Source organism: Rhinolophus ferrumequinum, chromosome 7 (genome assembly GCF_004115265.2).
Source record: "Rhinolophus ferrumequinum isolate MPI-CBG mRhiFer1 chromosome 7, mRhiFer1_v1.p, whole genome shotgun sequence".
Taxonomy (NCBI): domain Eukaryota; kingdom Metazoa; phylum Chordata; class Mammalia; order Chiroptera; family Rhinolophidae; genus Rhinolophus; species Rhinolophus ferrumequinum.
This window is the reverse complement of record NC_046290.1, coordinates 28,708,375-28,735,581: the sequence shown is the minus strand read 5'-3', so window position 1 is coordinate 28,735,581 and position 27,207 is coordinate 28,708,375. Positions and strand designations below refer to the sequence as shown.

Genomic DNA, 27,207 nt, shown 5'->3' with positions numbered 1-27,207 from the left:
CCCGCAGCAAATTCCGAAAACATGTTTAGTTTACTTAAATAAACCAGGTAAGGCAATACGTACTTCACCTGGAGTGAGTGGCCCAGCTGTTTGTGTATTTTACCTCATATGGCCCTTGGTAAAAAACGCTGAAAAAAGTTTGGACACCCCTGATCTAGAGGGTAAGTCATGTAGACTTTGAAGGTTGTGGTCCCTTTTCGCTATAAATAGTGTACTGGCATTCTGATTTTATGTATCATAAACTGGATTGTTGTAGTTCACCCCTCAGAGATGAACTTATTCTTAACAAGCTGATAAGTCTGCTGAGCCCATGAGCCAAGCACCAAAACAGTTCTGGTAATCTTCCCCTCAGTAAAAAGTGCTGCTCTCTCAGGCTTCTCGGGAAAAGTTACCTACCTTCCCTTATTCACCATCTACCGCCCCACCCCAGTCCACCCTGTCTATCTTTGAGCATCCACCCTATCTATCTGTGAGCTCTGTGTATTTGTATATAGAATGGTGGAAAGAACATGGGTTTTGACATCAGAAGACATGGGTTTGAATCCCCGCTTTGCTACTTTGCAATTGAGTAACTTGGAACAAGTTACCTAAACTCTCTGCGCTTCAGGGTACTCCTTTGTAAACTGGGGTTTATCCAGTGGGTTGATTGAGGGGATAATGTAAATAAGACACTTGTTAGAATCTCAATAGGAAAAGAACAGATAGACAGCAAACTTTCATTACAAATGTCAACTAGTGAGTAGTAGACTACTCTCAGGATCACAGTGTGGGAAGGATATTCTACTGAACTCATTCCTTTCCCTTCCAATGGCACAGAGAAAATATTGCAACCTGCTCCATTAATACTCCTTTTACCTTAAGAAATCCGAGCTTAAGGGAGATTTCACTGTTAGCACACTTTGATTTAACTCTTGATTAAAGTTTCAGTTCCCATGTCACACACTTGGATCGCTTTTCCTGAAGGACTGCTCTTCTTCCTGCCCTCTGGTCCACAACCCAGATAACTCCTGGTAGTCCTTCAAAACTCAGCTCACACACATGGCCTTTGGTATCCTGTTCTTCAAACAGGCAAGCTTTTGCCCCTGCTGGCCCCTCCCCTTGCATCAGTCTGCCCCCAGACTTTCATAGATTGGCTCTTTCTCATCTTTCAAGTGTCACTATTTCAGAGAGCTCTTTCTTAACCACCTCGTGTACTTATTCACCCCACAGTCATTGCCTGTCTCATTACTCTGCATTACTTTCTTCATCATGTTATCACTGCCTGAAGATAGCTCAACTTACTATTTTTCTTACATAGTGTTTAGTTTTTTCCACTAAGCTGGACTAGTGCATAAATTACATCTGTCTTGTGTATCACAGAGAACTCCTGAGCCTAGAACAGTGCCTGACACACAGTAGTGCTCAATAAAGATTTCAGACTGTGATACATGAATGAATGTCATGTATTCTGAAAACTCTTCCTTAACCACCAGGATGGATTAGATACCCACCCTTTGAACTTGCATCGTCTTTTGAGCATGCTTCTTTGTGTAGCACTTAAAATATATCATAACTGTTAATTGTGCTACTTAAAAACTACATTTCATGCATCCTCCCATAGTAGTAACCCTTTCAGGGGTCAGAGATTGGAAAGGCAAGAGGTAAAACCCTAGAAGGAGTAGTGTTGGAAACAACACTGCATTGTTGGGGAGGGAGTGCTAAATCAGTAGGATTTTTAATCAAGTTCCCATTAAGAACTTTAGAGCAGGGCACACTCTGGAGAGAGGAGACTATCTCCCTGGGAACCACAAGCCTACTTTATAGTGTGGCATAGACTAGAACTAGTGTCATTGAGTGATCAGGTAGGGACAAGCCTCCCTCATCTCCCAAGTTGTGCGGAAGAGTTACAGAAGCTCTTCTTGTCCTGCAGAGGAAAGGAGATAGCTGAAATGCTGATTGATAGGGTTGGGGGGTTTTGCTGCAAACAGGGTGGAATGAGTCTGTGACTGGGGGCTGCTGAGGGCAGACTCCTGGGTAGGGCATCAGATGAAAGCGGTGGTGAGCCTTAGGATTTTGCAGCACCGGAGAGAGTGAAGGCTGGGTCCTGATCAGCAAAGGGAGGCCAGTACTGGAACCCACAAGTAGGGCTGAGCCCCTTCCTCTGATGTAACAACAACGCAGCCATCTCCATAAAACCCAGATGCCATCTTGCCAAGTAGAAGGCCTTGAGGAGAAATAGCCCTGACAGGGAATTACATTTTGAATTGACTGAATATTTAGGCAAAATAAAGCTGTATAACCTGAAGAAAGGGAGATATTTTTATTTGAAGGTTCCTCCTACCCCACTCTGTCCTACTCTTTATCTAGTGAGTTAGAGGCCAGAAATCCAGCCTTTTGCTATATTTATTTTTCTCTCCTCCAGTCCTTAGACTGTGGACTCTTTCAAGGACAGAGTCTGTATTCCAATTGTGTGGCACAAACAGGAGCCACAAATGGAAGCTGTATATATTGTTTTATATTTTCTAGCAACCACATTAAAAATGAAAAAGAAACAGGTGAAATTAATTTTAATAATATGTTTTATTTAACCTAGTATAACCAAAATATTGTCATTACAACATGTAATCAATATAAAAATTATTAATGAGCTATTTCCCCCTTTTTGTACTAAGTCTTTAACATCTGGTATGTATTTTAAGCTTATAGCACATTTCACTTTGGACTGGCCATCTTTCAAATGCTCAGAGCCACATGTAGCTAGTGTTTGCCTTATTGGACATCATAGGTCTGCACAATCCCTACCACTGAGTAAGTAAAAAGTAAATATTTATTCAGCGGATGAACTTATAATAGTAAATATTATCATTATATCTTCCTGCATTTTAAGCAACTTTTATTCTTTTCAAAGTAGGGCAAAACAATAAATTATATTTTACCTTTGATGTATAGCATCGACAGTGCTTGACCAATACTACTTGGCATTCAATTTAGAAACAGTATAATAAAACATATCTTCACGTGTTTTAAAATACATACTCAAGTACGACATTGACTTCACTATGCTGTGTCAAACTGTAGCTCAAAAAAACGTGCAGCCCCGTCCAAAATAAATATATGCATACTCTGTTCTCAATCGCATGACCATAGCTAGTATTTGTGGAGCCTGGTATAATCTCCTACCATGTTTCCCCGAAAATAAAACCTAACCGGAAAATAAGCCCTAGCATGATTTTTCAGGAGGGCATCCCCTGAACATAAGCTCTAATGTGTCTTTTGGAGCAAAACTTAATATAAACCTGGTCTTATTTTCAGGGCAACACGGTATTATATTTTACAGAATCTGAGCCTTGTTTTTTAAAACCAATTGAGATGTTCTACTATACATTTAATTACTATCCTATTTTGTTGTCCATTGCTTGCCTTCCCAATAATCAATAACCATGCTCACTGTGCTTAATTGAAGATTAATTTAATCAAAAACACAGTCTGTACCTTTTGGGAATTTCCTGTTGTGCAAGATGATCAACCTCATAACTATCTGGCTAATCATTCCCTATTGTGTACTCCTGGAGTTGGAACTATTTTCCATCCTTTTCTAAGGATAAAGCTGCATCTTTCTTGTGTTTGTCCATAATTGCCTTTCAATGCATTCTAATGTGCCAGGAATGTTTAATTCCTCTCTCAAAATTGTTGTTGATCACAATCAGACAGTGTCGCCTTCTTTATTGTCTAATTACTTTATCAAGGCATGAAATGGCATTGATTCTGGAACAGAATGAATGTCATGGGCCATATTGTGAAGTGATACCCATTATTAAGTGGTCCTCTTCCCCCAGACAACTTATGCCACCACTTCACAGTGGTCCAAGCGAATATATTTTGCCACTTTGTTGCTGAGAATATCTCTTACTAGGTTAGTATCTATAGTGAATAATAAATTCCATATAACTAGTTAGGTGATGCACAGAATCATCAGTGACCCCTAATCAACAGCTTCCAAAACGAGAGGGCTAGAGATACAAACAACTCTGAACCAGTCATGGTCCCCCACCAAAACTAAGTATTATGGTTTCTCTATCTGAGGAAGAGAGGAGGTAGAGTCTAATTTAAAGCCATAATTGTCCTCCTTCGGATTCTCCCAAATAGTGTTTCAGTGATTGCCTTGAGTTTGAATTGCTCCTCTGTTTTCCGGGGCAGCTAGGCAGTCCTTATCCTGTGGATTCCCTATACTGAGAATGATGGGGTCCCCTCCTTCTTTCAACACCTTTTGCTTGGCACCTACCATATATCAAGCTCAGTAGATACAGTAGGGAACGTGTTGGATGAAGCCCCTTCCTTCCCAGTGCATGGGCTAGCAAAAAAGCCTAGAATCAGGGTCAACCTCCCTGATCAGGTAAAGCCCTTTCTCCCTTGCTTGTATCTAACCCCAAACTATCTTGTCTTAGGTTTAGTTAGGAAGAATTGTCCCAATAGAAGTCTCTTTAAAAAATCAACATAGTTTTGAATAGAGGTGACAATGTTGGGTATTTACAAATCAGATATTTAGAATATTTACTGATTTACAAATTCTGGGTGACAGAATATTCTGTTACAACTTGTAATGCTGGCGCGCTTAGCTGCTCTGGAAACCAGAAAACGTTAAGATTGAATTCAAATCAAGTATTTCAGAAATCTTACAGGTGAAGCTCTGGTTGCTAGGCAACCTCAGACTCTCAAGTGGGAACCAACTTGCCTCCCACACTTGACCATCTCTCCCCAGTGGTGGGACGCGGAGGCCTCATTGGCCCCCATGTCCTCTCACTCGGCTCCAGTTGGTCGGAGAATCTCTCACTCTGCTCCCGTTGGTTCTCGCCGTCTCGTGCCGCTCTGTCATTGGCATGTCGGCTCTCGGGCCACCTGACGTCACTCTCTCACCCCACTTCCTCGGCCCTCCGACTTTGTTCCCGCCCCTTCCCCCTCCCTTTCCCCCGCCCTTCCAGCCACGAGGGAAAACCCTAGCGAGTACCCGCCTCTATTTTCCTTCCGATTGGTAGAAGCTGGACTGGGAGGCGGGCACTGCCCGGCTACTCTACCGTCCGCGATTGGCTGCTGGAGCCATTGACCCACCTCCCACCGACTCGCGGCGGTGCTGGAGTTGGGTGGGTGAGCGGCTATAAAGCTGTTGGGTGAGAGGAGGTGCCGCGTACTGCACCTTCGTGGCTCACTCGCTTCCCTTGGCCACCTCTCGGTCACCTTTGGGTAAGTTCCCCGCGAAGAGGATCTGAGCTGGACTGCCGAGGGGCTGCGGGCGTGGGGAGCGCCGGGCGGAGGCGGTGTCCTTGACTAGGCCCGAAGGAGCTCCGGCTCCGTCCAGGTCAGGGCGGAGGTGTGGACCTGGCCCCGGAGGATGGGGCGCCGTGAGTGGGGGCCGTGCGTGGCCTCCCTTGCTAGGGACTTGGGAACCACCTCAGCGAGTCTGAAGAGGGGCCGCGGCCACTGGTGTGGGCAGGCGAGTTGCGGAGGGGAGAAGGCGAAAGGGCGTTGAAGGCTAGGGTTCTAGTGACATAGTCAGCCAGGAGCTGGAGGTGCCTGAGAGAAGCGGGGAGTGGGTGTGTGTGTGTGTGTGTGTGTGTGTGTGTGTGTGTGGAGGGGGACATCAGGAGGAGATGAGAAAGAAAGGAGCTGGGCTGCCAGGGCGTCTCCGGAGCCTTGGGTGAAAGGTGGACGCCGAAGGATGGGGAAGATCACTCTTGGGTTGTAGGTTGGTAGGGGGTGTGTCCTCCTGCCGCCACACGTAGTGAGTTAATCGGAGGAAGGCAAGTGGGTAACATAACTTTTCTTCCTAGCTCAGGTACAAGAAAGCGTCACAACCATGATTTGACCTGGCTGAGGACTTGTGCTCTTGATTGCTTCTGTGTGTTTGCTTCATACAGCATAGATTCCTGCCTCCCACGTTCCCACCTCCGTATTTTGTATGCCAATTAAAAAAAATAGGGTTCCTCAGTGTTAGGAAAACCTGTACCTCCCTCCTGCTAATAGCTTCAGGACCAGCCTGACCTGGTTAGATGATGTAATGGGCAGACACCCATTGGCCTTCACACACAAGAGGTTTTGGGTTAAGCCAAGGACATTTCAAAGCCAAGTATATGGGATCTTTGAAAACGTTTGCCCTGCGGTGACTGGAGGTAGAGAAAGGATTGCTCTGACTCACCCTGGAGTAGGGATCTGGACAAAGGTAAAGCTTGTCATGCTTGTTGTCTTAGGGTATCACAGGCCTCTTTTGGGGCTCACCTCTGCTGCAGCTCTTTCCTCCTGCTCTTGCCAATCTGCTGCAGTAGAATGATGTGTTCTGCTGCTGCTAAGTAACATTTGCTCTATTTCAGGGATGAATCATGGAAAACAATGGCAAGATAAATGACAAAATTAAGACAAAAGGAAGTGCTCGTATAGTTAATAGATATTTCCTGCTGAGATAGGGCGTGGACTTTTATTGCACAGATTCTGTTAGAAGGCAGATTGAAAGTCCTTAACATGTATCTGTGCCAGATGGTTCTTTGCAGCTTGAGACATCTAGCAGTTTGTGTTCTTTCTTTGACAAAAACTTTAATTTTAAAATTTCAGTTATTTTTGTACTATATATATAAGGAGAGCAGGGATAGCATATCTTATGGGAGAGGAGAAAGACGTTCTTTGTGTCTAACCGATGTAGGTTTCTTTCCTCCAAGTTTGTGAGTTTGCCCTTTTTTCATTTCTGATTTAGTTCAGTCAATTCTATTTTAGTCAGTAACCCCAGTTCTCAGAAGGTGTTTTCAATGGGGAGAGTTAAATGGATGCTAATGTTTGGGGCCATGTCATCTGTTAAGCTAACTCTGGGCCTTGCTTTTGATCTTGTTTACTTAAATATTCCTCCAGCATCCTTTTACATTTTGTTTCTCTTAATGGGGTGATTTTGAGAATTTTTGATTGAGATGTTAGATAGCTTTTCTGACAGGAAATGCAAAACCCCGCTATTGATGTAACGTGTTTCCTGAGTATCCTAGAATTTTAAAAAATCATAATCCAGTAGAACTGAATGTGGGAGATGCAGTTGGGTTGTGGGTGGCGGAGCTTGATGGGCCATATATCAGCATCTCTATTTGGTTCCATTTAAAAAGGTTGAAAAAAGTGTTACCCAATCTAATGTGAGAGTGGTAGGACTCAGTTCTGAATAATGCGTGGCCTGTGGTAATGCTCACTTGCTGTTTGTCAACTGAGTATAGTTAGGGCAGAAGAGAAGGTAATCCTTCACGCCCACAGCCTTTGTCTTTGCAGGTTTATGGTTGGGGATATGTGCATGTGGGAATCATTGTAAGACCAGATGTTCTCTTCTGATTCCATTTCGACTCCATACATTTTTCAGGTTAGGACCTGGGAAAAATTGCAACCTACCATTCGTTTTGAACAGCAGCAGTAAAAAGCCAATTTTCTGGACATTATTTGGTGTTGCAGCTCATCTTAAAAGTGATACCTAAGAGAGCTTACTAATGAGCGCTGCAACAAGTACTTGACTCTATAAGATTTGTCCCTCAAACAATGGCAATTGAGGGCCCTTTAACTCCAAGGTCTCAAAGGGATTTCAGAAGAATCAAAATACAGCCCTTCCCCCAAGCTGAATCTAGGAACCCAGTGTGGATAAGAAGACTGCCCATAATTAGTTTTCTCTTGAGAGCAGAATATGAAAACTTTGGTGTGAATGACGTGCATGTTGTAAGAGTACAGTACAGGGCCCTGACTGGAAAACTCTAGGAAACCTTCCTGAAAGAGGTAGCTTAGACCAGGGCCCTGAGATACAAGTAGAATCTCTGATAAGTAGACCGGTAACTCTGGGGGCAGGCAGGGGTGTCCGTGTTTTATACTTAAAGAACTAGACCAGAGTGTACAGGTGTAGGCAAAGCTTTCTTAACAGTAGTTTTGCTTGCTTGCTCCTAAGGAGGAAAGGCAGCTTATTCTCAATTTCCTAGATTTCTTTCCTGTAATAGTGAAAAAAGATTGTCATGTAGTAGTTTATCATGAACTGAAATGTGTACTGGATGAACTTCTCCAACCACCTGTTTGAATCAAGGCTAAGGAGGGAGAAATTCAGAATACGGACTAATCCTTAGAAGAAAACATTATTATAGGAACCTGGTTGGCCCTAGGCAGCCTAATCATTCTTCAGTTTTGATCTTTGCCCAACTTGAAATGCCTGTTGGTGTGTATCTCAGGAGTCCTAGACGAGCTTTGTGGTGACTTGCCCACCGCTTGTGATTCATGAACGCTTCCTGGCCCATGCTTCCTTCTATCAATCACTTGCTCTGAAAACACCTTCTGATAGAAATAAGCTGACCTGTTGTTTTAGTCAGAATAGAGAACCCTTCTAGCAATTGCAGAAGAGAATGGAAAGTCTAATCCCTTTCTGATTTCTTCCCCACAGTGGCATTCACTGCCTCCATCTGTTCACCAGGCCTCTTTTTCCTGAGAGCTTAAGGAGCACAGCAGCCCTCTGTGAATCTGCTTTCCCTTTTGTTTCTTTCTACTTTGCCTCTCTTCCCCACGCTCTCTCTCTCCCCCTTCACTTTTCTCCCTTTCCCTTTCTTCCCTTCTCCCTTGCTTCCCTCCCCCCAACTTTCCTCCCCAATTTAAATAATCAAAATTGAAAGAGGGACTATTGGCAGTTCAGGGGAAATTTCCTTGGCATAAATTGTGTTAAACGCGTATACATTCATGGCTTCAACAAGGGCTATTACTGTGTTATTTAATCCTCTCCACATGGAGAGGAAATCATATCTCCCTCCCCCCTGGTTCCTGTGGTCTGCTTACTTTGCAGACGATTTGAGATAAAATAAAGCATAATTTGAGATAATAAAGAACAAAAATAGGTTATCTTCTCAAAGCATATATATAATACTTTAATCAAAGCGGTTTTTTAGAATGTAGTCATCTTATCTTTTCCTATAAAACTCAGGATTTATTATTTTGGGGGGGTGAGGGTGAACTTAATGAAGTAAAAGGAACTAAGTCTGTAAAGAGCTCTTTAATGATGAAATGATATAAAAGAAGTAAAGCTTTACTAAATAGCATCTGAATGTAGTCTCTGGGCAGATACCAAATTGGCCCGTAATTAGAGAGCAAAGGGAACTGTGTTAAACATAGGAACTGTTGTCTCAAGTAACAATCCTACAACACAGATGGACTAAAGAAAATGCCCCAAAGTCACCTTCCCATTTTATTTCCATGTAATTTAAATGATGACAAAGCGTGACGTTCCTTTGTCTTGATATATCAAATGCTTATCTTTTTTAATATAAGCACTAGGGGGACTATCACTCTAAAAGGTTGGGAGGGTGAAGGTGGCCAAGTTGAAAACAGGAGCATAAGGTTAAATAATGAAGATAATTAGGTCTTGCTAGATAGGTAGGTGTTTTATTTGAAAATTAAGAACTAGGATAGTAGTCAGTGTGTTGGTGCTTTGTTGCAAAGCATTACTCACATATTGTATCTTTTCAGCAATCCTTCTCAGCAATGAGCCAGGAGGGCAGGTATTAGCTCCATTTTACAGATGAGGAAATTGAGACTCAAAGAGGCACAAATTATTGTTAAAAGCCACAAGCTCCTATGTGCAGGTCAAGCTCTTGAATGTGTCTCATTACTCCAGAAGTTTGTTAGCCCAATACAACTTGTTTATATTCCTTTCCCCCAATTCTTGAAAACCCAAATTTAGTAAAGATGGTTTAAAGCCTGGCTATGAACTTACGTCAGTTCATTACCAGGACTGAACCTACCACTGTAAGACCGAATAAAATAAGGGGGGGAACGTTTTATAAGCTTTAAGTACCATTTTTTTCTAAGCAAAGTCAAATTGTGTTCTATATAATAATGTATTTGGACAAGGAAATGTTTATATGTTAACGCACTTTGAAGTGGAATTGTTATTTGAATTTGTGTGGTAATTTATGACTTTAAAAAAAGTTCTTATTTGAAATCCTAGTGCCTGAAGGAAGAAACAGTGACAGACCTGGAGACTGAAGTTCTTTATCCCTCACGCAGGTATGGCGTCCTGTCACGCTTTTAAAAGGGAAGTGTGCCTCTCTAATGGTAGGGGGTATTTAATTTTTATCCTAGGGCAAATAACCATTTGTATGCACCATACATTCTTAAAATCCTTCACAATGTAATACCTTATCTTTAAATATTGGTTTTAAATATTAGTTAATGCCAGAATGCTTCAGAAGACTGTCTAATTTTGTGTTTTTTAGATGAATAGTTAAAATCTAGAACTAATTTTAAAAATTAGTGTTCACTCATAAGAGAAAAAAATCTAGATAAAATATGACCACAAAAACTGCTTAATCAGAAACAATCACAGGTAAGCATGTATGCCAATAGTGCTTTTTAAATTACAACCTTGAAAAATAGCATATGTGGGCTATGGACGGATGTTTACGATTAAGTAAGATTGAACAGTGATTGCAAATTTGTTTGACCCAATAATGTAATTATTTGCGGCCATTGCTTTCTTGTATTGCCATGGAGCTCCTCTCTTATGATGCTGCTTTTTGGGGGGTTGTGCTTTAGTATTATGATTTCCTACGGTTGTTACAGATTTGAGATTAAAAGGCTAGTAGGATTTCATTTATTCAACATCAGCTTCTACCATATGCCAAGTGCTAAGCTGGGCACCTGGGACACCAAGAGGAACAAGACACAATTCCTGCTCTCTAGAAGCTCCTGGTCTAGTGCAAAGAGGCTAACCCTAAATACCAGAGACGAGACTTGAAACAATTTTAAACAGCATCTTAACAAAGGCCAGATAAGCATTTTGGAGAGATTAGCCTAGGGCAGGAGAGAGAGTGAAGGCAGAAAGCCTCCTTAGGAGGCTGGGATCGATGCCTGAGCCCCTCCCTCAGCCAGCCATTGAGGAGCTAGGTCACGGCTGCCCTTGGATCAGCACCCTCAGCTTATTTCCCTGCCTCTCCCCCTCCACACCTCCCCCTACCGTTTCCAGGTCCCTTTCATTCATGGACCCTAAAGATTCTCAGAGGATCTCATCAGTCCCTTTGGTGTCCTCCAGGACGAGGAGCCCCTTTTGTCCACCAGAGGGGGTGAGCCTTCACTTTAGAACAGACTTGAGTCTTCCTGTTGGTACTTTCTTGTTGGAAGAGCGCTTTGGAAGGTTACAGAGTTGTGTGGTAAAAGTATACCTTTTCCCTCCTTTTTAAAGATGAAATTTACAAAGAAAATTTACATATTTTATTATAAATACAGAATACCCATTGTCCTGCTTAGACATTTTTTTATTGTGAATACAATGCTCTGAAAACTAATGAAGTACCTTTTTATCAGCAAAAGAATAAAAATATATCTAAGTAATTTTTTAAACTGTCCGATTTTTAAACTGTATTATATTTAGAAAATTTTTGTGCTATTTAGAATAGTGAATTAACCACAATACCCCATTCTCTATGGAGTTAACACTGTAATGTGGACATCTCAGATCTTTAGCTGGCCTTTTTATTTTTTTTTATTTTTTTTTATTTTTCTAATTTGTATCCATCCTGATTCAGAGAGCATTTGAGAGGGCAACATAAGAGCGTATACTTAATAGGATGTTTAAAAGTAAAGATTACAGACCAGAAACTGTATGAATTTTTGTTGTTTGAAATGCCATGGAAGCAAATACTTGTATTAATTTTCCTCTTTCCCTTTTTAATCTTACTCTTCCTCAGTTTCAACCAGAAGCTAATTTCACATTAGATGGCTTTTTACCAAGAGGTGTAATGAAAACAGCCACAAGAATGAGCAATATTGACTGAGTTAAAAAATGTTTCCATACCGAGGTCAGGGTCATGATTTAATTTGGTATGTGTGGGTTATTTTAGTTAAGCTACATTTTTTTCCCAAATGAAATAAGTCATTTATTTAACCTCTAGGAGGTTTAAGAATAACACCTTATTTTGTAAGTACCACTGTACAAGAATTAATCAGAGCTAGTCAATCATTGTATATATGGTACATATGGATTAATTTTGGAAATTAATCCAAAATTAATTGCCTGGCCTTATGGATTTTTATAAACATATTTATACCTTCAGAAAATTATATATACTTGTCCATTTTATTTCCAAAAGCATTGCAAGCAGTTGGGTCACGCAGGGAAAATTACACTGTCCTTAGCATGTGTAGAGCAGTTTGAAGAGTTGAAAAGAAGCTGAAGGGTAACCTTGTGGGAAAGGCTGGGAAAGTGGTTAATCCTGCTGCCTCTGCTTTGATGACTTAGAAGGTAGCATATAGGATGGGTTCCTCTTCTAAGTATATGGACCGGCCGTTTTTTTTTTTAAACACTAGTTGTGGAGAGCTCTTTTCTGTGGACTGTGCAGAAGACTTAATTTTACTAATATTTTAATTTTACTATAAACTTAGAATCTGTCTAATGACTTTAGATAGTCCCTTTATGTCTTCATTTCAACTTCAGTGTAGCAAAGTTTAGATTATAAAATTGATGGGTTTATGTGGGAGAAGGGAAAGTGGACAGGTACTTCTCTATTCACTTAGTGTATCTGACAGTAAGCCTGTCACTTAGGGTATCTGACGGTCAGCCTGTCACTTAAGGTATCTGACAGTAAGCCTGTCACTTAGGATATCTGACAGTAAGCCTGTCACTTAAGGTATCTGACGGTAAGCCTGTCACTTAAGGTATCTGACGGTCAGCCTGTCACTTAAGGTATCTGACAGTAAGCCTGTCACTTAGGGTATCTGACGGTCAGCCTGTCACTTAAGGTATCTGACAGTAAGCCTGTCACTTAGTGTATCTGACGGTAAGCCTGTCACTTAGTGTGTCTGACGGTCAGCCTGTCAGTGTATCTGACGGTCAGCCTGTCACCTAAGGTATCTGATGGTCAGCCAGTTGAGTCAAAACAGTTGAGGCTGGGAGTCATCCTAAACATTTCCTTCTTTTCCTAACATCTAGTCAGTCACAATTTCTGCCAGTTTTTTGCTTCCGTGTTTTTTGAAGCTGTCCCTCTTCACCCCTCGTGCAGTAATTGCTCTAGTTCATGATCTGTGTCTTATTTGGACTGCTGTATCAGCTTCCTAAGTCAAATCCATTCTCTACATAGCATTCAAAAAATGTTTGTCATCCACGAACTTGATTTTAGAGTCGGGAAAGCACTCATCTCCACACTAAAATAGGACCAGGTTATTCCTGCTTTAAGCTCTCTACTGGCTTCTTACTGTCTTTGTGATCAAGTTGAAGCTTCTTAGTTTCAGCGTACCAGAACCTTTATGATCTGGCATATCTAGGTCTCCTGACCTCTCACCCACTTCATCTACACACTTGGCCTCACATTGCACTTCAGTGCAGTCGTAAAACTTTTTATAGTTCCTAGGAGTGTATGTGCCTTTGTTTACGTTGTTCACCCTGTTGAAAATCTTCCTCCAGCACTTGCTTCTGCAGAGTTCTACCGCTTGCTCCTCCTCTTTGTAAGACTCATGTTAGGCACCGGGAACCAAGAAGCCTTTCTTATCCTTTGCCTGCTGCCAGGCTGGGTTAGGTAGCTCTCCAAAACGTAAGGTGACTCTCTCTGTTGTTTATTATTATGATCCATTTGTACCTTACTATCCCATGAGACAGTGACTATTTGAGAGGGCAAAGATCATTTATTAAATTTACCCCAAATGTTGGCATGTAACATGCCATTGTTCAGATGAAGGAAAAAAAATATATATGGATAAGATTCTAGTATTTAGAAGGAATATTCAACAGGTATCCCTTATGACCTGTAACTTAGATTGTATGATTATATTTCAACACGCTTACTTTTTAGGTTTTAATAGACACATTATTTGATGACCTATGGGCTAAAGGTAGATTTCATGGTTTAAAGGCAGCCTTTCTACTTTAGATATTCTCAAGATTTCTAAACTTGACTCACTGTAACAGTAGTCTGTAATTTCATTATACCTAATACTATTCCAGAGTTTGCAGAATGGCAGAGGACAAATGACATAAATACAGCATTTGACATTTCATTTTCAGGAGTCAAATTTTTGGTGAGTTGGCAAATGCTATAGAAGGTTAGTGAACCAGTTTAATTAGTGAACCAGGTAACATTCATAAGCTAACATCTGTATGTCAATGAAGAGCTGAAATTCTGCCACTTAAGCAGCACCATCCAGTTATATGATACCTAAAAAGGAAATTGAATTGTAGAAGTTTATACATAGAAAGAATTCTTTCTCTAAAAATAAGGGACAATGCTACTGTTCAAAGCCTGACAACTACATTTTTCGGACTCCTATGCCAGCTGGGTTCTGCTTAGACTACAATGGAAGTAATCAAGTGAGATTAGATGGTGGGAAGAGGTAACCATCTTTTTTTTTTCCCTGTCAGGGGCAACAGCAGCAATGGGAGTATGGGTCTCTGAGTTGTAGCTCAGCAGCTTCAGTAGGAAGGCAAGCTCATGGGATCCGAATAACCACGTTCCCCCTTTTCTCCTGTAGTCCCTCCAGCTAGTTTGTATCTATTTGCCTGTATTAAATTCCCTCTGAAATATCTAGACTACTTCTTATTTTTATGATTAATACAACTTCTGTAAAGAAATTGAGGCTCGATTGGTTATGTGACTTACCCATAGGCACATAGCAATGCTCTTGAGTGGGTAGGACTTTTTTTTTTTTTACTGTTGGTAAGTAAATCTAGACATTACTGAAAGTTTTTACAGTGTATCCAACTTTTTAGTGCCCTTTTTAAAAAAGAAGGGGTGGTTTTAAGGGATGTTGTCTAAGAGTTAGGTGTTCCATGAATATGTGGATTACCAGTTTTCCAATTTAAATTAGCTTCCCCTCCCCTGATTTAGAAGCTAAGTGATACCTTGGGGTTTTATGATCATTTATCACCTATACACTAGCTGTAGAAAGATAGAATATTGGCATTTGACCCTGTGATGGGTCCTGGAACTTGTCTTTGCTTAAAATTTTAATCATTTGGGTTCTGGGTGGAGGGTTCTTTGGATTATAATATCAGGGGTTACGTATAGATCAGCTTGGTAGACTTCTATAGTCTGGCTTTTATATTTGCTGGGATTGTTTAGATCAGTAAGGAATGCAATATTGTTTGATCTAATAATTTTTAAACTCATAAAAGTCAATAGCTGTGAATAATCATTATATCTACGATGAATGAATGAATGAATGACTTATTTAAACTTTTTTTGATGGCCAGGAATAGATCAGGTACTTGAATTCTAATTTGTGGGCCATATTATTAAATTGTCGTTTTTTTTTTCCTTATAGTTCTTTACAACGTGGAAGAATCTTATTTGAGTTTTCTTTACTTCTAATCATGTTTTAAATCTAAAGATGTCTAGTTTTGAATGAAATGCAAGCCTTTCTGAAAGATGATAATTTAAAATAATAGTATCCCTTTCATACTATAATTGCTACTTCCGCATTTGAAATGACTGCCCTAAGTAAAACATGATAAATTTAGAAACAACTAATATTTCAGGTGAAAGTTGAACTCTTAATGTCAATTTCTCAAGTTTGAACTTGACAATCTGCAATTTATAACCTGAAACTGTTTTTTCTGTTTTTTTCCTAAAGCTCTTTCACCATGCCTGGGTCACTTCCTTTGAATGCAGAAGCCTGCTGGCCAAAAGATGTAGGAATTGTTGCACTTGAGATCTATTTTCCTTCTCAATATGTTGATCAAGCAGAGTTGGAAAAATATGATGGTGTAGATGCTGGAAAGTATACTATTGGCTTGGGCCAGGCTAAGATGGGCTTCTGCACAGATAGAGAAGACATCAACTCTCTTTGTATGACTGTGGTTCAAAATCTTATGGAGAGAAACAGCCTTTCTTATGATTGCATTGGGCGGCTAGAAGTTGGAACGGAGACAATCATTGACAAATCAAAGTCAGTGAAGACCAATTTGATGCAGCTCTTTGAGGAGTCTGGGAACACAGATATAGAAGGAATAGACACAACTAACGCATGCTATGGAGGCACAGCTGCTGTTTTCAATGCTGTTAACTGGATTGAGTCCAGCTCTTGGGATGGTATGTTACATGCCTCTACTCCAAAGAAACTCCTTGCAGATGATTAAGCCAAAATGACCTTTTAATTAATGCCACGTGCAAACTTTTACCAGTGAGGCTTATTTGAATGTATTTGGGAAGATAGCTATGACTTTCAACTTATCTGAATTAATGAATTGTTTATTGTGTAGGACAAAATTACTAAAACTTCATGAGACCTTTTATTCTTTACCAAATCTGAGAAAAGCATATTCTGGGGAAAATATAATATTTCAGTTTGCGTGTATGATATTTACAGTGTTGATCACCTTGTGTACTAACAAAAAATGTTTTTCAGGACGGTATGCCCTGGTAGTTGCTGGAGATATTGCTGTATATGCCACAGGAAATGCTAGACCTACAGGTGGAGTTGGAGCCGTTGCTCTGCTAATTGGGCCAAATGCGCCTTTAATTTTTGAACGAGGTGAGTGATTGTGAAAGTTTTTTGTTAAAGTTTAAATTAGCACAATATGCTGAGAAATTTGAAAATAGAATCTAGTACTTACTGAGTGGTCAATTAATGCAGGAACTGTCTGCTAAATACTTTATATGTATTATATTTACTCTTCATAGCAATTGTATGGTATAAGTGATGTCATCCCATTTTGTAGAGAAGTAAAATGGGTTTAAGTAATAACTTAATGGAATAGCTTGCCCAGAGTCAACACAGTAAGTGGCAAGTTTAACTTGTTTTCAGTTCAGTTAAGCAATTGTGATCTCCCAATTAGATTTATGAAACTTGCATGAAAATGTTGCATATCAAGGAGTCTTAGGCCTGTCTGTGGATAAGGTTAGGTGTTGTTTCAATTACGTATTGGCTTCACCTTGTGTTGCTTAACACTGCATGTGGCGGGAGTTGACTAGATAGTTAAGGAAGGCCCCCAAATAATGCAATGTGCTTACTAACATACAAACATCAAGAAGCAGAAATACATGGACATCTTCCTTTTTGGTTCTAACAGGACTTCGTGGGACACATATGCAACATGCCTATGACTTTTACAAGCCTGATATGCTTTCTGAGTATCCTATAGTAGATGGAAAACTCTCCATTCAGTGCTACCTCAGTGCGTTAGACCGCTGCTATTCTGTCTACCGCAAAAAGATCCGTGCCCAGTGGCAGAAAGGTGGGTTTTATTCATTTTCCTTGACTTGGTATCTGTTGAGGATGGTGTGATGTGCTGGGTGTCTTCACTGAGAAACTGCTTCATGGGCATCCTTCATTAGTGTCCTTTAACCGTTTTTTTCTCACCTACTAAATAGCTATTTTCCCATAGTTTCTGGGAATGTGTAATTTAGAAAGAGAGGTAAACTTTGGAAATGAGGTATATCTCTGCAAAAATACCTAGGTCTATTTACCCCCAGTAAGAAAATCAAAAGTAGTGTAAAAGAAAGGAACTTGAGTTTTGTTCATCTTTCGTGAGAAGTATTTTAACAAGGTTTTAGTTTTTTGCAATTGTGATCCACAGAAAACTGTAGTGAAAATAGATTACTGAAATGTGATCCCCCTTCCCCTATAGTCTATTTGCATTTGACCTATGAATTCATACTTATTTTTTTAATGTCATCATTAATCTCCATCGTTAACCGTGAAAAAGTTCTTGTGGTACTGAAAAGCACAGTATTTGAATTCATGCTATTAAAACACACAGTATCACATAAAGTGTGCTTTTTCTATAGTCCAGTCTTGCTTTATAGAGGTTGTGAGAGAGGATTAAAAAGAATATTCAGTAACAGATATTCAGAAACCTAGTGGCTCTGGATAAGAAGCATTCTTGCAGTATGTAAAATGTCTTAATATTTAACAGCATGTATTTAACAGTACAGTGATTTTTCTAACATTTTATTAGGACACACAGTAAGAAACACATTGTTTGTGCATGCTAAATGCAAACAAAAGTTTTATAAAGTTACTTATCCATGCTGCAAGTTATGCAGTTTGCTATTTTCTACTCTATTTCATTTTTAAAAGTACTCTTAATTTTTTAAGATTAAAAAAATACTGGCCCTGATCCACTAAATTGATGACACAATCCACTAAAGAGTTATGACTCTTAAGTTTAAAAAACAGTAATAATGTATATTGTTCTATCTGTGGATGTCTTTTTTTTCCTTTCCCCTTTCTTTGCCTCCCCCCGCCCCCACTCCAGTTCAAGCCGTTGTTTCTCAGTCTAGTGTGTAGGACACAGCTCTCTGGCCCCTGCTGGTTATGAGCCTTGCGCTCCTCCCGGCTGGGGCTGTCGGTCGCCAGCTCACGGCAGCTCTCGCCGGCTGCTGGCTGCTCACACTGGCTGCCGGCCATTCGTAGGAGCACGGCGCTCCAACCACCTGAGACAGTAGGCGGGCCCCCGTGGATGTCTCTTTGATATGCATTTTAAACCATTATTTTATTATACAGTGTATATTTGGTTGCTCTTTAAAGATATAAAGCCCCCCAGCCCTGTTCTAAAATCAAACTTCAAAAGTTAGTGACTTATATTAATTTAATAATTTCTCTGGATTTCTTTTTCAGAGGGAAATGACAAAGATTTTACCTTGAATGATTTTGGCTTCATGATCTTCCACTCACCCTATTGTAAACTGGTTCAAAAATCTCTAGCCCGGATGTTGCTGAACGACTTCCTTAATGACCAGAACAGAGATAAAAATAGTATCTATAGTGGTCTGGAAGCCTTTGGGTAAGAGTTGTTGTGATTTTTTTTCCTGTTATTGGGAGAGCATTTTTTTATATGTTAAACTGTTATTTATACGGTCCTGAAAATTTTAGAGCCAGAGGATCTTAGGAGTCATCTAGTCTAGCCTGTTTATGTCATCGATGAAGAAACTGAGTTCCAGAGAAATGGCAGCTTACATACGTGAATTCTTTAGTCATTTGTACTCAGATTTTCTGGTTTCCTCCTTTTAGCTTCCTTCCCGTTGTCACTATGACAGTATAGCCGCACAGGTGGCTATATTTACAACAGCCTCTTCACTCTTCTCCCTGCCTCTCTCTAGCCCCTGTGCCCATATGCACCCTGCACACTGCCACTATCGAAGTCTGCTTTCATATTTCTTACATTTTCCACTTGAAAGCCTTCCTAGCATGCTATGCCTGTTAAACAAACCCATTCTCTCTCTCCTTGCCTGTGTCCCTTCTCCATCTGATAAAATTCTACTAAACTTTTAAGACTTGGCTCCTGTAATATAATGACTCTTCTAACTAAGAAGACATTACTATGGACTTAAAATAGTATATTCTATTGGTGACAGTGAAGGTTTAGTGAGTTTATTAACCCAATAGAATTAAGTTGTCTTAATTTTATCATAAAAATGTTTGAGAAAAAGCACTGTGTGTCACTGTTATGTCTTCCATAGCAGTTGGCATGCTGCTACTTGGCTTTTAACAAATGGAAAAACAATCACACACACTTGCAGATTAGAATACTAATTGGATACACTATGTAATATAATAAAAATATAGTGTTTGAACACTGTAAAACCGTCTTTTTTTACAAATATTTCAGGGATGTTAAATTAGAAGATACCTACTTTGATAGAGATGTGGAAAAGGCATTTATGAAGGCTAGTTCTGAACTTTTTAATCAGAAAACAAAGGCATCTTTGCTTGTATCAAATCAAAATGGAAATATGTACACATCATCAGTGTATGGTTCGCTTGCTTCTGTTCTAGCACAGTAAGTATAAATTTCAGCTGCTTAACTCCATTTAGGGAATGTTAGAATTCTAACACCAACTTTGGTGCCAGGTATGTTGGTGGCAGGTCACAGAATATTTTATTTCCAGGCTTTCTTGCCAATTGTCCATTGAATTAAAGATACATGGGGTGAAGCTGCAGTAATCCCAGAGTATTTAATTCCACATGGCTTTTCTGGCTAGTCTCATGGTTTTATTATTCTTGATCTACAGTTGAACCATAAATCCCTTGTTGACAGAGTAACTTATTTTATGTAAAATAACTTTCACAAGCCGCATCATTCTCAAAGAGATGAAAATGCTTGTTTCAGTCTGCTTATTGTGATGGTAAAGCTTTAGGTCCCTAAGGCTATAGGATGAATTTTTATTCCAACTCCTAGCTTCCTACACATTGTAGTAGTTTTAGATCAGTTAAACTTCCTAATAAGTCTTTCCACCTGTATAGGTTCTCACCTCAGCAGCTTGCAGGAAAGAGGATTGGTGTGTTCTCTTACGGTTCTGGTTTGGCTGCCACCCTGTACTCCCTTAAAGTTACACAAGATGCCACACCAGGTAAGTACTGGGGTTTCGAACAAGAATATTGAGAACCAACTGGTAAGGTTGATACTGCAAGCTTCTCAAGCAAGCACTTGAATCTGTTCCATAGATCATTATATTATTACATTTTAATCTTCATTACTTCTTTGAACATAGCCAGATATTTTTACTCTCTAAAAATCTTTCTTGACTGGGTAAGGGGTAGGATTATGTCTGCGTCAGGATACCTTCTTTCCTTCCTTCCACGTCAGCTTAAATATTTTTATGGCATAGTGCTTTTGATTTTTCCTTTTTTGGCAAATAACTTTATTTTATCTTTTATCTCATGTTTTAAGCATATGTAGTCATGGGAAAGGGAAGCATATCTATTTAGTGCAGGCAGCTTTTGAGTTTTTACTCTAATGATTGAATCTGATCATGAGTGAATAATATCAGATCACTTCTTAGTCTCTTATATCTAAGTTTTCTAATTTTTATAACATTACAGTCTTGGCTATATTTAAGGAAACTTCTGTGTCTTCCCTGAAGGAGCAAAAATATGGAGAAAAACTGATGGTAGACTAGGCATTACATTAAAATTGTATCATGGATCGACTATAGACAAGTTATTTATAGTTTTAAATCTCACCTATTTCCTAACTTGGCTACTGGCTGACATTAAACAAATGTCTAATCAGAGGTCATAGGAAGCTGTGTTAAATAGTTATCATCTTATCTTTTAACTAAACAATAGGCAGTAGTTCTTTTAAAAAAAACAAAAAACATGAGAAGAAGTTTTTTTTCCATTTGGCAACATTTTGTTTAGGCTAATTTTAGTCTTTTAATGTTGGAATTATTTATTTTAGGGTCTGCTCTTGATAAAATAACAGCAAGTTTATGTGATCTTAAATCAAGGCTTGACTCAAGAACTTGTGTGGCACCAGATGTCTTTGCTGAAAATATGAAGCTCAGAGAGGATACTCATCACTTGGGTAAAAATATTAAACTGTTAATATACATAAATATACACCCAAAAGTATGTTGGAGGGCTATGCCAATATGAAACATGTTATGTATAAGGATATCTAGATATCTAAGCTATAGTCAGTACTAATCTGATGGTGGTGAAAATTATAGGGAAACATGCAACTTTTTTAGTTTTATTACCAGATAAGTTGTATGTCATAACTAATTTTTCATATTCTCCGCCTTTCCTTTAGTCAACTATATTCCCCAGAGTTCAATAGATTCACTCTTTGAAGGAACATGGTACCTAGTTAGAGTGGATGAAAAGCACAGAAGAAGTTACGCCCGGCGGCCCTCTCCAAATGACGACACTTTGGATGAAGGAGTAGGACTTGTGCATTCGAGCACAGCAACTGAGGTAAGTAAAGCTCGCTGTTTGGTTTTGGGCTTTGACTAGGTTAAAATTTCTATCCCCAGATCTCATCGCTTAGGGGACCTAACTGAGATTTAGCAACTTAAAGGAATGTCAATAAAGCAGAGGGATTCAAAGCAAGGGCTCTGGGATTGGATTCTGGCTGTGCCATTTTCCAGTTGTATAAAGTGGTTTGCACTTAAATTATTAGCATTTTAAAAGTGCACAGTAAATACTAGGCTTTATTAATTGTACCAGAATTTAAAGGAAGACTGATCTAGAGAGAAGACTCGTTTGTGGTAAAGTCTTGGTGAGAGGTGAAGAGGGACAGGGTGTTGAGGTCCTCACATCTCTTGTCAGACCATTGTCAAATCCACCTCCAAAATTGTAAGGAGATTAACAATAATAGCTATGCTTTGAATTCCTAATATTCCAGGTACTTTATTTACATTTTTTAATTTAATCCTAATAAAAACCACCTTGACATAAATGATACTATGCCCGTTTTAGAGATCAGGCTGCAAGAAGTTAAATGACTTGACCAGGATCATAGCCAGGCTTCGAACTGAGAACTTTATAACCTTGAAGTTATTTATTTTATCTGCTCATCACAAATTTGGTGAATGCATAGTCTTGCTTCTTCCTAGTATAAAAATTAGGTAGCAGGTCAAGCTACTAGTGTTTGAGTTGCAAATGCAGGATGTAACAAGTAAAAGACTGTGTCTGGTGGGTCTCTGTGGCCTTCCTCTTTCTCTTTCTCAATAATTGTATAATAAATTCACCATACGGTAAAGAATGGACATTTAATTCCCACTATGAGAAGTTATATAGAATATGTATTTAGCATAAACCTCTCCACAGTTTTTCTATTGGAACTTTAATCAATACTATGATTCTTTAAAAAAACAACAATAACAACCATGAGACAACAACATCTTTCCTTTAATTTTAGCATATTCCAAGTCCTGCTAAAAAAGTGCCAAGACTCCCTGCAACAGCAGCAGAACCGGAAGCAACTGTCATTAGTAACGGGGAGCATTAAGATACTTCTGTGGGGTACAAGACTTCAATTTGGGCTGGGGTGGGTGGGCTCTGTATGGGAACAGCTGGGAATGGGATGTCTGGGGACAATTTTAGAGGATTACATGTTGCTTAAATTTTTATGTGACTGACATGGAGCCTGGAGAACTATAATGTTCTTGGGGGAAAGTCTTTTTGCTCAATTTGCTAATATGCTTCCTGTTGTGATCTAGCCAACAATGTACTCAGATGAAATTAAGGGCTCGGGAAAACTTCATACCTCTCTGGCCATTTGTATGCATGAAGCTTAGTTTTAAATGTGATAGGATGAATCGTGTGCTTCTGGTGGAAAAAAACAGAGGTACTCGTCTCCAATTTTAATTTTTTTAAACATGTACGAATTTTATACTTTGAACAAACAAGATTACTGAAAGTACCTGTGGTTTTGGAAAAATGTTTCTAGTTTAGGGAATGTGGTCTTAAAAGTGATAAGAACAAACCATGCTTGAAAAACAAGCAAGACAAACATGCTCTTTTTCTGAAATTTGTAAATCCTGCTGAAGAGAGAGAAGAGTTGGAACAGTAACACTGTTTCTGGAAATGGACCGTTGCTTTAAGTCCAGGCCAGCAGTGATGAGTTAGTGTAATGACCTCTGAACAGAGAGGTGCTACGTAGCATTGGGCAGACGTCGGGTGGTACACTTGGGAGCTATGCATGGAGCTCTAGGTCTGCTTTGGAATCAGTTCAAGGTGGATTATGCGGAACAACATTGATGTGATTGGCACGTGTGTGTGAGGAAGTTTGTTGTTTCAGTCCTTCTTTGTACCTTATTTTGAGAATAAATAAAACATTTTTCTGGTTGCCTTTGAAAAATTTTAAACAAAAGAAGGATGGGGCAAGACATTATTAGGTTACTTCTGATGCTTCAGTGTTATAAATTCAACGTAAAGACTGACAACGTAAATTCATGGTGTCAGTATTCTTGTCCTTTTTCCTTTTTAAAAAAAAATCTGTTCAATGAAACTGAAAAGGTAAAACCCAAGTTTTTACAAGTGTGACCGGCCAAAACGAGTATTCCACTTCAAGATCTGGAAGTAGGATCTATAAAGCATTTTCTCAGACATTCACCTAAAGAAAACTATCACATGGGATGAATAAGACTGGTTAGACAGTTTTGTAGATCTCTTTGGTGCTGAACTATGACATGAGCCTTACAGATTGTAAAATAGAGATAGTTGGAACTAATGTACAGAACTAAATTTTTTAAAACTTTATTTGCTGTTAAATTCTGTGAAGTTTCAGTTATCCAAAATAGACCTACACAAATATGAAATGCAATATTTCAAATTGCAAAGGAACATGTAGTGTTTGTAAAATACTCTCGTCTAATGTTAACCAGTGGTATTTTGATTTGTATAGTCATAATTTGTTAAAATGACTTCATTTTAACATCCGCTGATGTAGCTTAATAATGTAAATTCAGATTAAAAGATTGATGGGGAAATAGTGCATGAAATACTTTTGCAAGTATTGGGAGTTCGGTATGTTTTGAAAAGAGTAATTTAACTTTTGAGTGTCAGGAAATGGGTTTTCTCAAAGTCCATTGCCGGCAATGGGCAGGCCTAATAATGCTGGCAAAGAAAATTAACTGTACACTTTATTAACAGTGAGGTGAATAACTTTGAATAAAGTTTTCGAGAAATATTTCAGATATTTGAGTATTCTTTTTTTCTCCTGAGCTAACATTTAGGCAAGAAACCAACTAACATGCTATTTTAAAATATGGGCATTCATTTTATTTCAGTCTATTCATTCACTCATCTATTCATTCATCATTCAACAAACCTTCAAAAACATGATATAAGCAAGGCACCTGCTTAAGTCAGAAATAAAGATTTACAAGATATATGGTTTTGCCTTCATAGAACTATTCATCTAGTATGGAGGAATTTATACTGATAATTTAATTCTTCTTAGATTTCATATAAGGAAATTAAGTCCCAAATTGGGTGGTAAACATGTATGAAGTTTCTATAAATTTTTATAAAGAGAGTTACTTTGTTTTCCTAGAAACAACCTAAGATTAGGGGTTGGCAATTTAAGATTAAAAGCAAATTTCACAGCCAACATAGAAATGCCTGCTGCCAGCTAGAGCTTCCAGCTTCAGGGTCACATGTTGCTGAGGCTCCCAGGGGTTTTACAGAAGCTTTTTGCATTGGCATTGATACTGGATTAGGTGATCTCTAAGAATCCTAGCAACTCTTAGGACTGTATGAATTAGGAATCAAACCAGATTATTCTCTAGTACTGATCAGCTCATTTTATCATGTCATATCTAGATTCAAAACTTAGTAATAATTTGTTTTTCTGGGCTAGTCTATCCCTCTGGATCATTTCGAAAATGAGGCCAGTGTCCTCTAAGGTCACTTCTGCAAATTCTAGAATCCAAATGAATATGGCTTGAAGAGTTCTATCCTTCCCCTTCTCTATGGAATTTGTGCACTTTCTTTTTCCACCTTTGGAGTTTTGTTTATTTTTATGAACACTAAGTCTAATACTAACACTAGACGAAACTCAAATAGATGCAAACAGCTACTTTTGATCCTCTTGTGACTTAGTTGAAACACTTCATTTGTTGTCTGCTGTTTGAAATGTCCTGAAAGAAACAGTAAAGTGAAAATCAAACGAGCAAGGAATGTAACAGGATCCTTAAATAATTGAAAGCTATGTAATCTTGACATAAAAGTGAATGCTTTGCTTGAAATTTCTAGCAACTGCTCTTAAATTGAATCATAGGTTCCTCATTTTTTTCCCTGATTGGTGGTGGAAGAAAATAGTTGACCTGTGACCCGCCCTCCTCCCATTATAATAAAGGCAGTAATTTGATGCTGAGGATTATGAATGCCAGTCTTCAGGATGTTTCTATATCAGGGCTGGAGCTTATAATAAAAAAATTTGCATTTTAAATGTTTACAGGTAAAAACCCAGGACTTCATCTTTTACTTTGTCCAATTTCACCATTGTGCAGGCATCTATAATAAAAGAGTAATAGAAGTTTTAGCGAATTAATTTTGCAAAAGCTTCCCCGTGCCTCCAGGTCTTTCACATGCTGTTAAACTAGCATCACCAACCCATCTTAGCAAAACCTTGTTGATCTTCGGGGTCTAGCTCAAGAGTTGCCTCCTCCCTCGGCTGCCTGGACTACCTTACTCAGTAGTGAGCACTTTTCACGCTAGGTATCACTTTCCTTATTCAGGCTTACAAACTACAGGATCTGGTCCCTGCCCACTTCAATGTAGTACCACATTCATCCTGCCTTCTCGTCCATTCCTCACACCATGCCAAGTGTATTCCAGCCTTCAAGCTTTTCATCTGTGTATCAGGAGCCCTAGGCCCCACTTCAGACCCCTGCCTTGCCTTCTTTCTCCTCCTGTCACAGTTGTGGCAACTCCTTCCATGCAGTCTTTGACCAGGATCTCAGAGAATATGCTAGCACTTCCCTTTGGATTCTTGGTACATACCTTTCCAAATTGTGATTTGGGATCCCCACAGAATTCATTTTGTTCTCACAGTTTCACAGCCCAAAAGTGCAGAGGTGTTAGGTTCCCATGGGGTCACCATTGACCAATGGTCACTTACTGTTGGATAAATGCTTCCTCCTTTTATTCCCTGGGCAGACAGTTCTGGCAAACATTCAGAAAATTCTGCAGAATTTTTCTATGGCCAATTCAGCAGTGTATCTTTATATTGGCTTTCCTCTGTTCCGTTGTACTCCTGTGTATCTCTCCTGTATCCAGGGATCATTTCCTAAATAAATGACTTGCCTGCAAGTTTTTGTCTCAGGCTGTGCTGTTACGGAGAACTGAGGCTAAGACAATTGATACCCAGAATAATCTTACAAAGCAGTCAGGCCCACAAGAAAGGAGGTTGGAGCTGGTTTACTCATCAGTCATGGCAAACACCCCATTGCTGTTTGTAGTAGGTGGAATGATGACCCCACCGCCAGAGGTGACCAGCTTTGGATCCTGAGGCAATAAAGAATGCTCAGCATCTGGAAATTTCAGTGATGGCTGCCTACTGAAGACAAATGTTGACAGAAAATGCTGCCATAGAACTGGACATGCTATGATAAAGGGATGGTGGGGTTCTTGAATGATAGAGCCCATGTGTTATTACTTAAATGTCAGAGGTGAGGTGGACACAATACAATGGGTGGTAAGGCTGGAATGGAAATTACGATGCCTTGATCTGCAGGGCTTGGTAACAATGGCTAACAGATCATAGAGTTCCGAGTGACAGTTGCCTAGAGTGTTACTTGACTTGTACAACCCAAAACAAGAAAGGCAAGCTGGTAAACAGAAGGCTGCTGTAGCCTGTTACAATGAGAAAATCATGGTCCCAGATCTAAGTTACTATACGAATCTAGTGCACCGTGAAGGGGAGGCCGGGTCTTTTTGAGGAAAAGCCCTGCTGCCACAGGTATATGCAATATACATACCCAGAATTTTTAAGGACTGTTGGATAAAAGCTCTAAACTGAAAAGGATT

The 27,207-nt window shown here is 39.4% G+C and overlaps 2 protein-coding genes across 3 annotated transcripts in view; one reads left to right on the top strand and one right to left on the bottom strand.

Moving 5' to 3' along the window:
* Positions 1-5,082: 5,082 nt before the first annotated feature.
* HMGCS1 (3-hydroxy-3-methylglutaryl-CoA synthase 1) lies at positions 5,083-24,364 on the top strand. 2 transcript variants are annotated; one of them, XM_033110358.1, is made up of 11 exons: positions 5,083-5,217; positions 9,965-10,023; positions 15,577-16,034; positions 16,351-16,476; positions 17,015-17,179; positions 18,565-18,730; positions 19,556-19,726; positions 20,191-20,297; positions 21,128-21,253; positions 21,482-21,645; positions 22,592-24,364. In XM_033110358.1, the coding sequence occupies exons 3-11, from the start codon at positions 15,587-15,589 to the stop codon at positions 22,679-22,681; spliced, it is 1,563 nt and encodes a 520-aa protein (XP_032966249.1). In that variant the 5' UTR covers positions 5,083-5,217; positions 9,965-10,023; positions 15,577-15,586; the 3' UTR covers positions 22,682-24,364. The 2 variants fall into 2 exon arrangements, with proteins under 2 accessions (XP_032966249.1, XP_032966250.1); XM_033110359.1 differs by lacking the exons at positions 5,083-5,217; positions 9,965-10,023 and adding an exon at positions 15,349-15,481.
* Positions 23,228-27,207, bottom strand: part of NIM1K (NIM1 serine/threonine protein kinase) — a 64,019-nt gene continuing 60,039 nt past the window's right edge. Inside the window, exon 5 of the transcript XR_004423511.1 lies at positions 23,228-25,316. The gene's annotated coding sequence lies outside the window, so the exon portion shown is untranslated. The remainder of the gene's footprint in view (positions 25,317-27,207) is intronic.